This window comes from Babylonia areolata, chromosome 20, assembly GCF_041734735.1.
Source record: "Babylonia areolata isolate BAREFJ2019XMU chromosome 20, ASM4173473v1, whole genome shotgun sequence".
Classification (NCBI taxonomy): Eukaryota; Metazoa; Mollusca; class Gastropoda; order Neogastropoda; family Buccinidae; genus Babylonia; species Babylonia areolata.
Genome location: NC_134895.1, coordinates 37,772,447 through 37,791,357, shown reverse-complemented (window position 1 = coordinate 37,791,357; position 18,911 = coordinate 37,772,447). Strand labels below are relative to the sequence as shown.

At 43.1% G+C, this 18,911-nt stretch overlaps 1 protein-coding gene across 2 annotated transcripts in view; it reads left to right on the top strand.

The window, feature by feature from the left end:
• Positions 1-12,285, top strand: part of LOC143294964 (uncharacterized) — a 38,531-nt gene extending 26,246 nt beyond the window's left edge. For both annotated transcript variants that reach the window (XM_076606487.1, XM_076606486.1), the window contains 5 exons: positions 2,694-2,769; positions 6,155-6,212; positions 7,615-7,697; positions 9,227-9,302; positions 10,510-12,285. In XM_076606487.1, the coding sequence (XP_076462602.1) occupies positions 2,694-2,769; positions 6,155-6,212; positions 7,615-7,697; positions 9,227-9,302; positions 10,510-10,746 (530 nt within the window). In that variant the 3' untranslated portion in view covers positions 10,747-12,285. The remainder of the gene's footprint in view (positions 1-2,693; positions 2,770-6,154; positions 6,213-7,614; positions 7,698-9,226; positions 9,303-10,509) is intronic.
• The last annotated feature ends 6,626 nt before the right edge of the window (positions 12,286-18,911 follow it).

Here is an 18,911-nt window from a genome sequence, read left to right as displayed (position 1 = left end):
CATATCACAGCACACCATACCATATCACACCACACCACACAACACCATATCACATCACTCCACACCATATCACACCACACCATACCACACCGTACCACACCACACCACACAACACCATATCACATCACTTCACACCATACCACATCACACCACACCATATCACACCACACCACACAACACCATATCACATCACTCCACACCACATCACACCACACCATACCACACCATATCACACCACACCACACAACACCATATCACATCACTCCACACCACATCACACCACACCATATCACACCACACCATATCACACCACACCATACCACACCGTACCACATCACACCATACAACACCATATCACATCACTCCACACCATGTCACACCACAACATATCACACCACACCACACCACATCAAACCACGCCTTATCACCACCACGCCATCTACACCACACCACATGCAAGACCATCCCATAACAACCACACCATTCCACAACACAACACAACACAACACGCCACACCATGTCACACCAAATCAAAAATTGTTTGTGTATATTTGAAGTGTCCATTCTTTTCAGAGGTAAGATGCACGCTGTTCCACACCATACCACACTACACCACACTACACCATGCCACACCATACCACACCACACCACACTACACTACACCATGCCACACCATACCACACCACACCACACCACACTACACCATGCCACACCATACCATACCACACCACACTACACCATGCCACACCATACCACACCACACCATACCACACCACACCACACCACACTACACCATGCCACACCATACCACACCACACTACACCATGCCACACCATACCATACCACACCACACCACACTACACCATGCCACACCATACCATGCCACACCACACCATACCACATAACGTTACACCACACCACTCCGCATCACACCACACCAAAACACAATACAACACACAAATCCAAACACGTTGTGTGTATGTTTGAAGTGTTATTTTCCCTTTCACAGTTACGATGCATGCTGGATGTACCACAACACACCACGCCACACTACGCCATGCCACACCACACCATACCGCACCATACCACACCACATCACACCACACCTTATCACACCACACAACATCACACCACACCACACCGCCCCACACCACACCATACCACACCACACTACATCACACCACACCACACCTCACCACCCCACACCACACCACATCGCACCACACCACACCACACCACCCAACATCACACCACACTACACCACACCACACCACACCTTATCAGACCACACCACATCACACCACACCATACCACACCATATCACACCACACAACACCTTACCACACAACACCCGGCCTAATCACACCACCCCACACCATACCATGCCAAACCACCACACACCAACCACACCACACCGCAACACACCTTACCACACCACACCACACAATACCACACCACACCACACCACGCCACACCACACCACACCAGACCACGCCAAACCACCCCACACCAACCATGCCACACCATGCCACACCACACAACACCACACCAAATTAAAGATGTTTGTGTATGTTTGAAGTGTTCTTGCTCTTCCAGAGGTATGATGCATGCTGGACGTACCACATCGCACCACACAACACCACCACCACTCCACACCACACCACGCCACACCACACCACACCACACCACACCACACCACGCCACACCACACCACACCAACCATGCCACACCACGCCACACCACACCACACCATACTACACCACACCTCACCACACCATGCCACACCACACAACACCACACCAAATTAAAGATGTTTGTGTATGTTTGAAGTGTTCTTGCTCTTCCAGAGGTATGATGCATGCTGGACGTACCACATCGGACCACACCACACCAACACCACATCACACCACACCACGCCACACCACACCACACCACACCACACCACGCCACACCACACCACACCACACCACACCACACCACACCACACCACGCCACACCACACCTCACCACACCACACCACATCACACCACACCACGCCACACCACACCACACCATAGCACACCACACCACACCAATCCAAACATGTTCTGTATATGTTTCAAGTGTTCTTTCCTTTTCAGAGATTCGATGCATGCTGAACGTACCACACCACACCACACCACACCACACCACGCCATTCCACACCACGCCACACCACACCACACCATACCACGCCACACCACACCACACCACACCACACCATAGCACACCACATCACGCCACACCACACCACACCACACCACATCACATCACACCACACCACACCACGCCACACCACATCACACCACGCCACACCACGCCACATCACACCACACCATAGCACACCACACCACGCCACACCATACCACACCACGCCACACCACACCACGCCACGCCACACCACACCACACCACATCACACCACCACACCACACCATAGCACACCACACCATACCACGCCACACCACGCCACACCACACCACACCATACCACACCACACCACACCACGCCACACCACACCACACCACGCCACACCAAACCACATCACACCACACCACACCACACCACGCCACACCACACCATAGCACACCACACCACACCACACCACACCATACCACACCAATCCAAACATGATGTGTGTATGTTTGAAGTGTTTGGGTTTTTTTTCCTTTTCAGAGATACGATGCATGCTGGATGTGCAGTATGATTACGAGGAAGGATTACTGCACTGCGGTTGTGAGAACCCCTGCACGTAGGTGAACATGCTACACATTGCTACACACTCTGTGTTGGTCTGACAATGAACAGATGATGTAGGTCAACATGCTACACATTGCTACACACTCTGTGTTGGTCTGACAATGAACAGATGATGTAGGTCAACATGCTACACATTGCTACGCACTGTGTGTTGATCTGACAATGAACAGATGATGTAGGTGAACATGCTACACATTGCTACACACTCTGTGTTGGTCTGACAATGAACAGATGATGTAGGTGAACATACTACACATTGCTACACACTCTGTGTTGGTCTGTCAATGAACAGATGATGTAGGTCAACATGCTACACATTGCTACACACTGTGTGTTGATCTGACAATGAACAGACGGGTGCAATAGCCGAATGGTTAAAGCGCTGAACTTTCAATCTGAGGGTCCTGGGTTCGAATCTCGGTGCACCTGGTGGGTAAAGGGTGGAGATTTTTCCGATCTCCCAGGTCAACATATGTGCAGACCTGCTAGTGCCTGAACCCCATTCGTGTGTATGCGCACGCAGAAGATCGAATACGCACGTTAAAGATCCTGTAATCCATGTCAGCGTTCGGTGGGCTATGGAAACAAGAATATACCCAGCGTGCACAACCCCGAAAACGGAATATGGCTGCCTACATGGTGGGGTAAATAAAAAAAAAAACACGGTCATACACGTAAAATGTTACATGTCTGTCTGAGTGTGTATGTGTGTGCGTCTGAAATCTGATTGAATGACACAGGAAACGAATGATGAGCGCCCAGTGGCAGCCGTCAGTCGGCTCTACCCAGGTAGGCAGCCTGTGGTGCAAATGTCCCCGTGTATGTAAAGCGCTTAGAGCTTGGTCTCTGACCGAGGATAGGCGCTGTATAAGTATCCACATCAATCATCAATCAATCAATCAAACAGATGATATAGGTGAATGACTCTGCATTACTACACACAATGTGTTGGTCTGACAATGAACAGATGATGTAGGTGAACATGCTACACATTGCTACACACTCTGTGTTGGTCTGACAATGAACAGATGATGTAGGTGAACATGCTACACATTGCTACACACTCTGTGTTGGTCTGACAATGAACAGATGATGTAGGTCAACATGCTACACATTGCTGCACACTGTGTGTTGATCTGACAATGAACAGATGATATTGGTGATATATAGGTGGAGTGATGGCCTAGAGGTAACGCGTCCTCCTAGGAAGCGAGAGAATCTGAGCGCGCTGGTTCGAATCACGGCTCAGCCGCCGATATTTTCTCCCCCTCCACTAGACCTTGAGTGGTGGTCTGGACGCTAGTCATTCGGATGAGACGATAAACCGAGGTCCCGTGTGCAGCATGCGCTTAGCACACGTGAAAGAACCCACGGCAACAAAAGGGTTATTTCTGGCAAAATTCTGTAGAAAAATCCACTGCGATAGGAAAAACAAATAAAACTGCACGCAGGAAAAAAAACAAAAAAATGGGTGGCGCTGTAGTGTAGCGACGCGCTCTCCCTGGGGAGAGCAGCCCGAATTTCACACAGAGAAATTTGTTGTGATAAAAACAAATACAAATACAAATACTCTGCATTACTACACACAATGTGTTGGTCTGACAATGTACAGATGATGTGGGTGAACCTGCTACACATTGCTGCACACTCACAATGAACAGGCGATGTGGGACGCCTGAAAGCAAGTTACACCCCCCATACCTGTACACAGCTTATCACTGAAAATCTTGACTCCATCTGTGTATTTGTGACCGTCTCTTTGTTTGTCAGTCCGTCTGTCTGTCTGTCTGTCTGTCTGTCTGTCTGCCTGTCGCTGCCTCCATGGTCTTCCTGTCTGTTGTGGCAGGAGGATGAGGTGAAGTAGAGTATGGTGATGGTGGTGGTGGTGGTGCTGTTATTCCTGCATTGTCATTGTCGCTGCTGCTGCTGCTGCTGTAGTCATCAAGGCCCGAGTAGCTGTTTTAGTAACACAACGTGAGATCAGTAATGAATTAACCCCTTGACCGCTGCTGTAGTCATCAAGGCTGTAGTAGCTGTTTTAGTAACAACACGTTAGATCAATAATGAATTAACCCCTTGACGGCTGCTGTGGTCATCAAGGCTGTAGTAGCTGTTTTAGTAACAAAACGTTAGATCAGTAATGAATTAACCCCTTGACCGCTGCTGTGGTCATCAAGGCCGTAGTAGCTGTTTTAGTAACACAACGTTAGATCAGTAATGAATTAACCCCTTGACCGCTGCTGTTGTTATCAAGGCTGTAGTAGCTGTTTTAGTAACAGAACGTTAGATCAGTAATGAATTAACCCCTTGACCGCTGCTGTAGTTATCAAGGCTGTAGTAGCAGTACCAGTAACAAGACGTTAGATCAGTAATGAATTAACCCCTTGATCGCTGCTGTTGTTATCAAGGCTGTTGTAGCAGTACAAGTAACAAGACGTTAGATCAATTTGAATAAACCCCTCGACCGCTGCTGTAGTCATCAAGGCTGTAGTAGCTATTTTAGTAGTAGGACGTTAGATCAATTTGAATTAACCCCTCGACCGCTGCTGTAGTTATCAAGGCTGTAGTAGCAGTACCAGTAACAAGACGTTAGATCAGTGATGAATTAACCCCTTGACCGCTGCTGTAGTTATCAAGGCTGTAGTAACAGTACCAGTAACAAGACGTTAGATCAGTGATGAATTAACCCCTCGCCCGCTGCTGTAGTTATCAAGGCTGTAGTAGCTGTTTTAGTAGTAGGACGTTAGATCAATTTGAATTAACCCCTCGCCCGCTGCTGTAGTTATCAAGGCTGTAGTAGCAGTACCAGTAACAAGACGTTAGATCAGTGATGAATTAACCCCTCGACCGCTGCTGTTTTACAAGTATAAATGAATGAATGAATGAATGATATGGATACTTATACAACGCCTATCCTCAGTCGGAGACCAGGTTGGAAGCGCTTTACAAACTCAGGGCCATTTGCACACGGAGGCTCCCTACCTGTCAGAGTAGAAGAGCCAGCTGATGGCTGCCACCGGGCGCTCATCATTCGTTTCCTGTGTCCTTCAATCAGATTTCAGGCACGCACTCATACACACTCAGCAGACAGACATGCGAGGAAGAGGAGGAGGAGGAGGAGGGGAGGGAGGGGGGCTGCCGACTGAATTTGATCAGAGATTGCACATGTCAGGATGCCAATCACTATCCTTGAATCTGGATTTCTGCTTCTTGGGGATTATGTCCCTTTTTTTCATTTTTTTTCAGTTACATCATTTTGAAACACACACACACACACACACACACACACACACACACACACACCTCGTCTTTTCCTTTTTTTTTTCCTTTTTCCCTGTGTCTTTCTGACGTATCATCAGTTCTGCCCTTTGTTTCAGCGAACAGTCGTATTACAAAACCGTCTCCATGAGACATTGGCCAGCGGATGAATACACGGTAAGTCTGGTCACGGAGGCCTGTCTTAAATTAAGAAGAGAAGTTTGATTGTTTTGAATTTTCCCCAGCAATTCTGTAATAATTAATCGCCGAAAAGGGCAAAACACGGATGATCAAATCATTTTTTTTACGGTTTCTGCAGTGACTGACCGTTTCAACTGCGCGTGTCACAATGGTAATTGATGATTTTTGTTTCTATCGGAGCGATCTCTCCCCCCCCCCCCCCCCCCCCCCCCCCTACTCCCCGCTCCCTCCCACCCCCACTCCCCCATTTTTCATTTTTCTCCGTCTCTCCCTTCCCTTCGTCTCTTTCGATGGCCTATCAAGACAGGACGCATTCTTGGTATTGAAAGAAATGAAAGACTGTTGGTGATGAGTTCCATGATAATCATATTTCGATGTTCTTTTTTTTTTCAGTCATTATAAAAAAAAATTTTTATAAACATTTGTTCAAGCTATACTACAGCAGAAAACGAACGCTTTGAAGTTCTCGCAATTGTTTATGACAAAGAATAAGTCATCTTTGTTGAAACTGTCTACATTTATTAAATAAAATAAAATAAATAAATAATAAATAAATAAACAAATAAACGATTATGCAACATTTTTTTTTTAAATATTACTATTCTACTCGGCTAGATTTCTATACACTTTGGGTTATTGTAAGCGCAATTTGCGTTATTTGAAATTAGATGCTTTTGTGTTCAGATAATACTCTAAACGCAGCATTATTTCATTTACTTCATTACAAGTCCGTTATGTACCGTGTAACATTGCCACAGACATTGTCGCCATGTATTATTTGCCTTTTGCCTATTTTGGGTTTGTTTTTGTTTTGTTTTTTTCATGTGGCCCCATAATGACTTTCAGGAATAAATCTTATCTTGTCTGTTTGACCGTATTTTGTTATCTGTCTCTATCTGTCTGTCTGTCTGTCTGTCTGTCTGTCTGTCTGTCTCTCTCTCTCTCTCTCTCTCTCTCTGTCTATCTATCTCTCCATCTGTCTCCTCTCTCCTCTCTCTCTCTCACCTCTCTCTCTCTCTCTCCTCTCCCCTCTCCCCCTCTCCCCCTCTCTCTCCCCTCTCCCTCTCTCCCTCTCCTCTCTCTCCCCCTCTCCCCCTCCTCTCTCCCTCTCTCCCTCTCATCTCTCTCTCTCCCTCCCCCTCTCTCTCTCCCCCTCTCTATCTCTCCCCCCCTCTCTCTCTCCCCTCTCCCCCCCCTCTCTGTCCCCTCTCCCCCTCCCCTTCTCTCTCTCTCTCTACCCTCTCTCTGTCAGTCTGTCTGTCTGTCTGTCTGTCTGTCCGGCCGCGCGCTGTACTCACACAGTTGAATGAACTGAGCTGCATGTGTCCCCCCCCCCCTTCCCCCCCTGCACCTACCTCCCTCACCCCCCCGTGTGCAGAAAGTACTGGTGGAGACGCTGTGCCGAAGGAAGAACAACACAGAATGCTCCAAGTATCGCCAGGCAGATCCACGAACCATAGCGTGAGTTTTTTTGTTTGTTTTTGGTTTTTTTGTTTGTTTGTTTCTTTTTTTTTTTGTTTGTTTGTTTGTTTGGCTGCCTCTTCCAGGATTCGCCTGTCATTAAATTATATGGGGATTCCAAATCACCTTTTTTTCTCACCTTTTTTTATAATCTAAGATAACCTCCTTCCCCTGCCTCTTCTTTATCTTGTTTCTCAAGTTTAGAGAGTTATGCATGCGTGTGAATGACTGGTTTGAAAGCGCTTTGATTTGTCTCTGCGCAAGATTCGGCGCTATATTATTGATACTAATCATCATCCACATTCTTATCATTATTATTTTCAGTTCGTATATGTAGGCTATATGCTGTCCAAAGGGCGCAATAGCCGAGTGGTTAAAGCGTTGGACTTTCAATCTGAGGGTCCCGGGGTTCAAATCTTGCTAACGGCGGGTGGAGATTTTTCCAATCTCCCAGATCAACGCATGTGCAGACCTGCTGGTGCCCAAACCCGCTTTGTGTGTGTATACACACACAGAAGATAAAATACGCACGTTAAAGATCCAGTAAACCATGTCAGCGTTAGGTGGATTATGGAAACAAGAACATACCCCGCATGCACACCCCCGAAAACGGAGTATGGCTGCCTACATGGCGGGGTGAATAAACGAAAACGTTACATGTCTGTCTGAGTGTGTATGTGTGCGTGCCTGAAATCTGATTGAATGACACAGGAAACGAACGATGAGCGCCCAATGGCAGCCGTCAGTCGGCTGTACCCAGGTAGGCAGCCTGTTGTGCAGATTACCCCGTGTTTGTAAAGCGCTTAGAGCTTGGTCTCCAACCGAGGATAGGCGCTAAATAAGTAACCATATCAAAGACTGTGACAAAGAAGTCACCCCCAGTTCATACAGTTTTCAGCTTCTCCAAAATTTAGTTTTTGCGTATGCGTGTTTGCCTTTTTCGTTTTGTAGACGATCTGAACATTGGTGGCTGTCATCAAACATTCCAACACTCACTGATATATTTGATGAGTGAGAGAGTGTTTGTGTGTGTGTGTGTGTGTGTGTGTGTGTGTGTGTGTGTGTGTGTGTGTGTGTGTCTGTGTGTGTGTGTGTGTGTGTGTGTGTGTGTGTCATACTGGCGTGGGTTGTGTCCTGTCGTACTGGTTCGGGTTCCGTCCTGTCGTACTGCCTTGGGTTCCGTCCTGTCGTATTGGCTTGGGTTCCGTCCTGTCGTACAGGGTTGGGCTGGATTGTGTCCTGTCGTTTTGGCTTCAGGTCTGTCCTGTCGTACTGGCTTGGGTTGTGTCCTGTCGCACTGGCTTGGGGTGTGTTACCGGTTGGCTTGTGTCCCGCCGTACTGGGTTGGGTCCTGTCGTACTGGGTTGGGTCCTGTTGTACTGGTTTGGGGTGTGTCCTGTCGGACTCTCTCTATAATATGTGTGTGTGTGTGTGTGTGTGTGTGTGTGTGTGTGTGTGTGTGTGTGTGTGTGTGTGTGTTCGTCTGTCTGCCTATCTGCATATCAGTGTACCCTTTTCATTCTCTCTAGGCAAAGCTTCGTAAAGATCAACATATTTTACGAGGACCTGAACTATGAAAACATCACTGAAGTGAAAGACTATGAGGTGAGATGTGTTTCGGATTGTCCACTGATAAGTTATAATTGTTATTATCATTATCATTATTATTGCTGGGGACAAGGCGTGGTGTGGTTGACTAGTGGCTGGTTATGATGCTGGGCACCCCCACCCCAGTCATCAACCCCTACGCTTTCTCGAAATTGAGAGCAAACGTTGTAGGGGAACGACCACACTTTCTCGCAATCCAACACTTCCTCGTAAAGTGAGAGAAAGCGTAGGGGAGCCCCACACGACTGCTGTCAAAGTGTGTATAGTGTGTGTGTGTGTGTGTGTGTGTGTGTGTGTGTGTGTGTGTGTGTGTGTGTGTGTGTGTGTGTGTGTGTGTGTGTGCGTGCGTGCGTGCGTAAAAGCGTGAGCGAATGTGTACATGATTATGTTTGGGTGAGCGTGAGAGAAAAAAAGGAGGGTGAGAGAAGGAGGAAGAGGAGAGAGAGAGAGGGGGGAGGGGAGTGAAGAAAGGGAGGAGTGAAAGAAACAGAGGGAGGAGAGAGAGAGGGGGAGGAGGAGAAAGAGAGAAAAGTATGAAGTGAGAATGAGAGAAATAGAGGAGACGAGAGAGAGAGAGAGAGAGAGAGAGAGAGAGAGAGAGAGAGAGAGAGCATGGCATGCTGAGCCAGAAGGTGTAGGGAAAGGTATAGGGTTTGGGGTTGTTGTTGTTGTTTTTTACTTTGTTTTTCTTTTTTTGTAGCTGTCTTACCAATCCTGGTTAATCCACATCATCACAGTTTAATAATATCATCATCGTCATCATCATCATCACCAACATCATCAGCAGCAGCGGTAGTAGTAGTAGTAGTAGTAAGTAGTAGTAGTAGTAGAAGTCTGATGTAGTCATCATCATCACCATCATCATAATCATCATCAGTAGTAGGTTTAGTAGTAGTAGTAGTAGTAGTAGCAGTAATCTGATGTCGTCATCATCATCGTCACCTTCATTATCATCGAATTCTTTTAGTATCATAATTATAATTATTATTAGCATTAGTATTGTTGTTAACCCACATTTTTTACATTTCTTCATAATAATAATAATAATAATAATATAATTTACTGATAATAATGATAGTAGTAATAATAACGATAATAATAATAATCATAAGTAGTAGTAGTAGTAGTAGTTGTTGTAGTAGCCGTGTTGTTGTTGTTGCTGCTGTTATTATTGTTGTTCATATCAAACCCAATATTATTGCAGCCTTCACAGTTCGCCTCCGATGTGGGGGGCACAGTGGGTCTGTGGCTGGGGTTGTCTTTCCTTAGCGCCTTCGAGGTTCTCCAGTTTCTGGGGGAAATCTTCGTCTACCTTTTCTCCTTCGGCCCCTGCCGGAAACAGTCGAAGAAACCCGAAGAGCCTGAACGAGAGTTACGACTCAGTTCCGCCGGAAATGAGCGTCACTGTGACGTCAGCGTCACGGAGTTTTCTGGGTATTAGAGCGGCTTTGTTGTGAATGCAGTCTTCCATGACATTTTTCATTTGTTTCTAATCGGAAAATACTTGATCCGAATTTTGCGAATTCACTTACGCATCCCCTCCAATCTCCTCTTCTTCCTCACCCACCCCCACCTCCCATCCGCTGATGCTGATCTACTATTTTGTCATGTTTTATTCATGCTAAAATATCAACTAAAGTGCCTCAATGTTTTGTAATTATCATACAGTTGTGGTTTGGTTGGTTTTTTAAGTGCAGAACGGTGAGCATTTTATTTGCGACAATTACCCCTGACATGAATTTCACCTGTGCCTTTAATTAACACTGTACTGCGGCATCACGCATTATGAGTAGCCTAATTGTTTTTCAATCTCTCTCTCTCTCTCTCTCTCTCTCTCTCTCTCTCTCTCTCTCTCTTACATGGCTCATACTGTGCAAGCAGGGTTGATTAGGGTTTGGTTTTTTTCTCAACCTCATATCTCTCTCTTCTTCTTCTTTTCAATTCCTTTGTCTCTCTCATACATGGCTCATAATCATTGTGTAAGCAGGGTGTTTTGCTACAAAATAATGACGGAAGATCATTTCGTGGGCAATTCCTGACTGAACATGACGTGCTTTGGGCCGGGGTCTCTTTTTAATTCATATATTCCTAAACTTTTTAGTTGCAATACAATAAATTAATGACTGCTGTACAGAATACAGGCGTAAAAATTTACGGAAATTACACTTAATGTACATGGTCAGCAACGCAAAGTTTATCACAGCTTCGGTTTGGCATGATCGTTATTATGCCGTGTCTGCTATTTACATTTCAGGGTCGAGCGCGAACTGTTTGGGGAGTGGGTGTGGGATGGGGGGCTTCTAGAAATGAAAATAAATAAGTACCAAATTTATTGCCTAATACGGAGCTGATACATTCCTCAAAACCTGAAACTCCAGCACATAAGAGGTGCTACATTAATTTTCTCTGGATGAAGGGTTGAGTGTAGTTAATAATTTTCTCATCCCTGAGCGATGCTCATATGCAGTGGACTTGTTCTACAGACTACAATGAAATGCGAAACCTCTTATAAGGACCAGGACACAATAGGAAGCGCTTATCACAATCAAACGCATAATTGTAGGTGGCAGAATAGTTGAGACGCCTAATTGCCATTACAGTCACTATAAGAGGGTTTGGGTTCGAATCCCGGTCTCGCCCTTTCCTCTAAGCCTGATGGGGAACAGCAAACTGAGCATCTAGTTATTCGGGTCAGAAAATGAAGTGACGTTTCGTGTGCTGCTAGCACGTACCTGACGCACAGAAAAAGAACCCATGGCAACTGACATATGTGTCTTGTCCAGTGGAAAAATCATGTGGAAGAATTCCATCCTGATAGGTTTACAAAAATTAATAATTATGATTATCAGCATGCACTCAGAGGCTCACTTAGCCTGACAAGCGCGTGGAGTTATGCCTAGCAGATGTGGTGTAGCATTTATGGATTTGTCCAAACACACTGACGCCTCCTTAGGAAATTGAAACTAAAACTGAAACACAATCAAACAATCTCATACCAGTTGTTTTTTGTTGTTGTTGTTGTTGTTGTTGTTGTCGTTGTTGTTGTTGTTTTGGTTTGGGGAGGGGGCGGGGGTGGGCGTTATCTTTCGCTTTCGACCATGACTATATTCATAATATGCAAAACCAATATTACCCTTTGCTGGGAGAAAGACAGAGAGGGATGGCAGTATTTTTTAGCAGCAGTAAGTTTCGTGATTTTTCTTTTTTTTTTTTTTCGAAATGATCTAACTGATGAATGGTATTTGCTGAATATAAAAGTGCTCTTCTTTTTATAAGTTGTACATATAACGTGACATTTTTGAGTGTGTGTTCATTTGACATAATCCATGAAAAAAAATTTTATGCTTGCCTTTTTTTATTGTAAATAATTTAAATAAAGGTTCTTGCCACTGCTTTTTTTCTTATTTCATTTTACGGACTGGTTTTGCTCCCTATTCGTTAAGATGATAAGAATAGACAATTTTGCATGCATGCATCGTTCACTGGTATACCTACATCAGTGAGATAAACGGGTTGGGTTTTTTTGGAGGGGGGAGGTGGGGTGGCTGCTTTTTTTTTTCCTATCAAGGAAGCAAAAAAGTCAAAGCTGATTTTGTATGAAAAGATTACATTGGCCGTTCCCGTTCGTTCATTCATGAAATAAAAGTTTTTGTTTGTTTGTTTGTTTGTTTTGTTGGGGTTTTTTTTGGGGGGGTTTGTTTGTTTATTTGTTTGTTTTTTGCTTTTTTGTGTTTTTTTTGTTGTTGTTGTTTTTTTCTTAAATTTGATTCAAGGAAACAAAAACCTCGAGGCTGATTTTGAATGAAAAGATTGCGTTGTCCCTAACCTACACAGGCTCCACCTGCCCCCTCTCCCGCACCCCCACACAACACACCCTCACTCCGCCCTCACCCACCCTTCCAGAAACACACTCTCCACCCCCACCCTCCCGCTGGCAAATTTTTTCGACCGGGTACGCATGCTTCATTTCAAATACATGTATATATATTTTGACAATTTTTGACTGGGGTGCTTTCATCCTTGATATGGCTCGGCATGGTTGGATGGACTGTGAACGATTAGAATAAAGGGTTGTAACAATCAGGCCAACAGACTGTCAACGATTAGAATAAAGGGTTGTAACAATCAGGCCAACAAACTGTCAACGATTAGAATAAAGGGTTGTAACAATCAGGCCAACAGACTGTCAACGATTAGAATAAAGGGCTGTAACAATCAGGATAAAGGACTGTGAACGATTAGAATAAAGGGTTGTAATAATCAGGACAACAGACTGAACGATTAGAATAAAGGGTTGTACCAATCAGAAGAACTGACTGTCAACGATTAGAATAAAGGGTTATAACAATCAGGACAACAGACTATGAACGATTAGAATAAAGGGTTGTACCAATCCGGATAATTGACTGTGAACGCTTAGAATGAAGGTCAACAAACGATTAGAATAAAGGGCTGTAAACGATTGGAATAAAGGTCAATAAACAATTAGAATGAAGAACTGTAAACGATTAGAATAAAGGGTTGTAACAATCAGGACAACAGACTGTCAACGATTAGAATAAAGGGTTGTAACAATCAGGATAAAGGACTGTGAACGATTGGAATAAAGGGTTGTACCAATCAGAAGAACTGACTGCGAACGATTAGAATAAAGGGTTATAACAATCAGGACAACAGACTGTAAACGATTAGAATAAAGGGTTGTAACAATCAGGATAAAGGACTGTGAACGATTAGAATGAAGGTCAACAAACGATTAGAATAAAGGGCTGTAAACGATTGGAATAAAGGTCAATAAACAATTAGAATGAAGAACTGTAAACGATTAGAATAAAGGGTTGTAACAATCAGGACAACAGACTGTGAACGATTAGAATAAAGGGTTGTAACAATCAGGATAAAGGACTGTCAACGATTAGAATAAAGGGTTGTAACAATCAGGATAAAGGACTGTAAACGATTAGAATAAAGGGTTGTAACAATCAGGATAAAGGACTGTCAACGATTAGAATAAAGGGTTGTAACAATCAGGATAAAGGACTGTCAACGATTAGAATAAAGGGTTGTAACAATCAGGATAAAGGACTGTCAACGATTAGAATAAAGGGTTGTAACAATCAGGATAAAGGACTGTCAACGATTAGAATAAAGGGTTGTAACAATCAGGATAAAGGACTGTCAACGATTAGAATAAAGGGTTGTAACAATCCGGATAAAGGACTGTGAACGATTAGAATAAAAGGTTGTACCAATCAGGATAAAGGACTGTGAACGATTAGAATAAAAGGTTGTACCAATCAGGATAAAGGACTGTCAACGATTAGAATAAAGGGTTGTAACAATCAGGATAAAGGACTGTCAACGATGAGAATAAAGGGTTGTAACAATCAGGATAAAGGACTGTGAACGATTAGAATAAAGGGTTGTAAATGTTTAGAATAAAGGGCTGTAAACGATTGGAATAAATGGCTGTAAGAATTAGAATAAAGGGTTGTAATCAACTAGACTAAAGAGCTGTAACCGACTACAATAAAGGGTTATAAACCATAAGAATAAAGGTCTATACAGATTGGAATAAAGGGCTGTAAATAACTAGAATTGAGGGCTGTAAATGATTAGAACAATGGGTTGTAAACGATTAGAATAAATGTCTACAAACGATTACAATAAAGGGCTGTAAATTATAAGAATAAAGGGCTATAAACGGTTAAAATGAAGGTTTATAAACGATTTTTTTTAAAAAGGGTCCATAAATGATTAGAATAAAGGGCTGAAAGCGAACAGAATAAAAACCGAAGAGGAGAAGCTGCTGAACCTCCCGACTTTTTTTTTTTTTTTTTTTTTTTTTTTTTTTTTTTTTCGTCACTGCTTTGTTCGTGTAAAATTTAATGATGCCTTGAAATACGTTTTTGCAACTGCGGAACGAATTCCGACGGGTTCGTCTTTTGATAACATGTTGTTGTATTTAATTCATTGTACTCAATATGCCAGGACAACAGCGAAAAGAGCACAGCTGGATAACAAGCCACACTTTTCTCTGTTGTTGGTTTGTTTGTTTTGTGTTTGGTCTAAATCATGATTCCGATAACGATTTCAGTGTTCGTCACATTGTGATTATGCTCCTTGTTGTGTCCTGTCTTCAAACCTATGTTTCTTTCTCTGTGTGCGTGGGGTTTTTTTTGTTTTTGTTTCTTTTTTTTTTTTTTTTTTTTTTACATTTGGAATTGTCACTGGACGATGTGGCCTTTGTATACAGCTGTTGTTGTTGTTGGTGGTTTTTTAGCCGTACGCATGTATTTTATTCTTAGATTTTCTGCGCACTTTCTCGTGGTGTTCACTCTGTCAATAGTATAGATTTCCCAAGATCGTGTGTACATCAATGATGCACACACACACACACACACCAGCTCCCAGAGAGAGAGAGAGAACTTCAGGCCAATATGGGATAACCACACACACACACACACACACACACACACACACATATATATATATATATATATATATATATATATATATATAATTATGTGAAATTCGGGCTGCTCTCCCCATGGAGAGCGCGTCGCTATACTACAGCGCCACCCATTTTTTTGTGTGTTTTTTCCTGCGTGCAGTTTTATTTGTTTTTCCTATCGAAGTGGATTTTTCTACAGAATTTTGCCAGGAACAACCCTTTTGTTGCCGTGGGTTCTTTTACGTGCGCTAGGTGCATGCTGCACACTGCACCTCGGTTTATCGTCTCATCCGAATGACTAGCGTCCAGACCACCACTCAAGGTCTAGTGGAGGGAAGAAAATATCGGCGTCTGAGCCGAGATTCGAACCAGCGCGCTCAGATTCTCTCGCTTCCTAGGCGGACGCGTTACCTCTTGGCCATCATATATATATATATATATATATATATATATATATATATATATATATATATATATATATATATATATATTGTGTGTGTGTGTGTGTGTACAATTGAGGGTGAAGTGTTTTCGGTTATTGCTTGTTTGTTTGTTTTTTAAGGACAATGTTTTACTAATATCATAATTACTGTGATTTTTTTTAAATGAAAAATCAGGCTGTACATTTAAAGAAAAAAAATCAATATCATTTGTGTGTTGTTGGTTGTTGTTGTTTTTTTGTTTGTTTTTTTTCTTTTTTTACTAATGAGATGGAAAGATTATTTCTCTTTGTACAGAAACCTGTCTGCAATTTCCTCATTTCCATGCGTTTCCCCCAGATTGTTCCTTGATGTATATGGATGCATTTCCTTGATGTGCAGACAGACATTTACCGGGATGTGTATGCATGCATCCCCTTGGAGTTGATCATTGATCATTCTGTCTGTCTGTCTGTCTTTCTCGTTTCTGTTGTTTTTTTGTTTTTGTTTTTCCTTTGGCCCCAACCCTTTCCCACCTCCGCACCTACCCCCCACACCCTCCCCCGTGCCCCACAGTGACATGCTTGATCTGTGTGTGGGTTAGTGACCTGATCTTTGTGTGGGTTAGTGACCTGATCTTTGTGTGGGTTAGTGACCTGATCTGTGTGTGGGTTAGTGACCTGATCTGTGTGTGGGTTAGTGACCTCCACCTGATCTGTGTATGGTTCAGTGACGCCTGTTCTCTCTCTCTCTCTCTCTCTCTCTCTCTCTCTCTCTCTCAATGGTACTCTGAATTCTTCAAATATATCGAAGGCCTGTCATATCAGACGAACAAAGAAAACCTGGAGCATTAACAGGCTGGCATGGCAATACACGCGGCAAACTCGTGAGTGACGTGACATTGTCTTTGCGCTAAACAATGCGTCAGCAGCGAGACAGCAGTCTGGTGGTACTGTGGGGTGATGATTTCTGTCAATTATTATGGTTATTGTCATATTCCATTTCAGACACAGCACAGCACGACAATGGCCCTCCCTGGTTTCTTGCCCACTTAGAGCCCAGTGAATCCACGCAGCAGTGTTGCTCATTTTTGACTCACTTGTGTAAACAAAGTGAGTCTATGTTTTAACCCGGTGTTCGGTTGTCTGTGTGTGTGTGTGTGTGTGTGTGTGTGTGGTAAACTTTAACATTGACATTTTCTCTGCAAATACGTTGTCAGTTGACACCAAATTTGGCATAAAAATAGGAAAAATTCAGTTCTTTCCAGTCATCTTGTTTAAAACAACATTGCACCTCTGGGATGGGCACAACAATTTTTTTTTTAAAGAAGCCTAATTATATGCAAACTGCATTTACTGTTATATTTATATTTTTTGTATTCTCTAAACTTGGCACTTTGACACAACAAGAGGAGTCATTATTATCATTTTTTGTTCAAACAGGAACTTCTTTTGCTAAGCATGGAATTTTTACTTATTTTGCAAACGTGTTGGTGCAAATAGTAAAAAAAGGGAAATTACTCTGTAATTAATGCTAGGGGACTTAATTAATCACAAGTGAGTCTTGAAGGCCTTGCCTCTCTTGTTTCTTCTTTCTTCTGTCTTTAAAACAAAAACCAAAAAAAATTATTATTATTATTATTATTATTATTTCAATGCTTTCGTTTTTGTGGTGATTGTTCTTTTGGGTCGTATTATATTGTGTGTCGTATGGGTCCCACTGTTGTACAAACACTCGCGGTTGATGAAAGATTTAACTCGGGTTGGGGTTGTCTGCCTCAAATTTAACGTTTTAAAGTAAAGCTGATCTAATACACATGACGCAGGCCATGAAACAAAAATTGTATGAATCTGTAAATCATTTGCATTGCGTGAAAAAAAAAAAAAAAAAAGTATTTGAAACATGAATTTGTGTTTAATTGTCATTGATAACAAACGTGGGATAATTGGTACTGCACATTGGTCAAAAGAAAAAAAAAGAGTTGAAAATGGATTTTTGTATTTAGCTTCATTGATAGCAAATAAAAGTTGGATGATTAAACCGTGTATGTTTGTATGTGTGTGCGCGAGCGAGCGTGCGTGCGCCTGTGTCCAAAGGTAGGTATCAGGTCACTGTTGATGGTTTCCAGTGCCACAAACCACCAGAAGAAATGAGACAATTATATGACCAAATGTTTTGTTTGTTTGTTTTGGGGTTTTTTTGTTTTGTTTTTGTTTTGTTTTTGTTTTGTTTTTTGTATTTGTTTGTTGCTGTTGTTTTTTTGTTTTGTTTTGTTGTTGTTTTGTTTTGTTAGCTTTTTTGTTTGTTTGTTGTTGTTTTGTTGGGGGGGGGGGGGGGGTTGTTTGTTTTTTTTGTTTGTTTGGGGGGGTGGGGTAGGGGCGGGGCGAGGGGTTGTTTTTTGTTGTTTGTTGTTTTTTGTTGTTGTTTTTTTTTGGGGGGGGGTGGTTTGGGGGCGGGGGGGGGGGGGGGTTAGTGTTTAAGAGCAAACATGAGATGAAAACACGGGCAGACCCAGATAACTCTGCATCTACACAGTGCCTGTGATTACAATCTATACATTGCCTGTGATTACCAAAGTGCCTAACTGGCTGAAATAAATCTGCTTCCTCACGTCATACATTGCCTGTGATTACCAATGTGTCTGCATGACATCTTTGAATAAGCCTGCTTTCTCACATCCATACAGTACATGTGATTACTAGGATGACATCTGTAAATCAGCCTGCTTCCTCA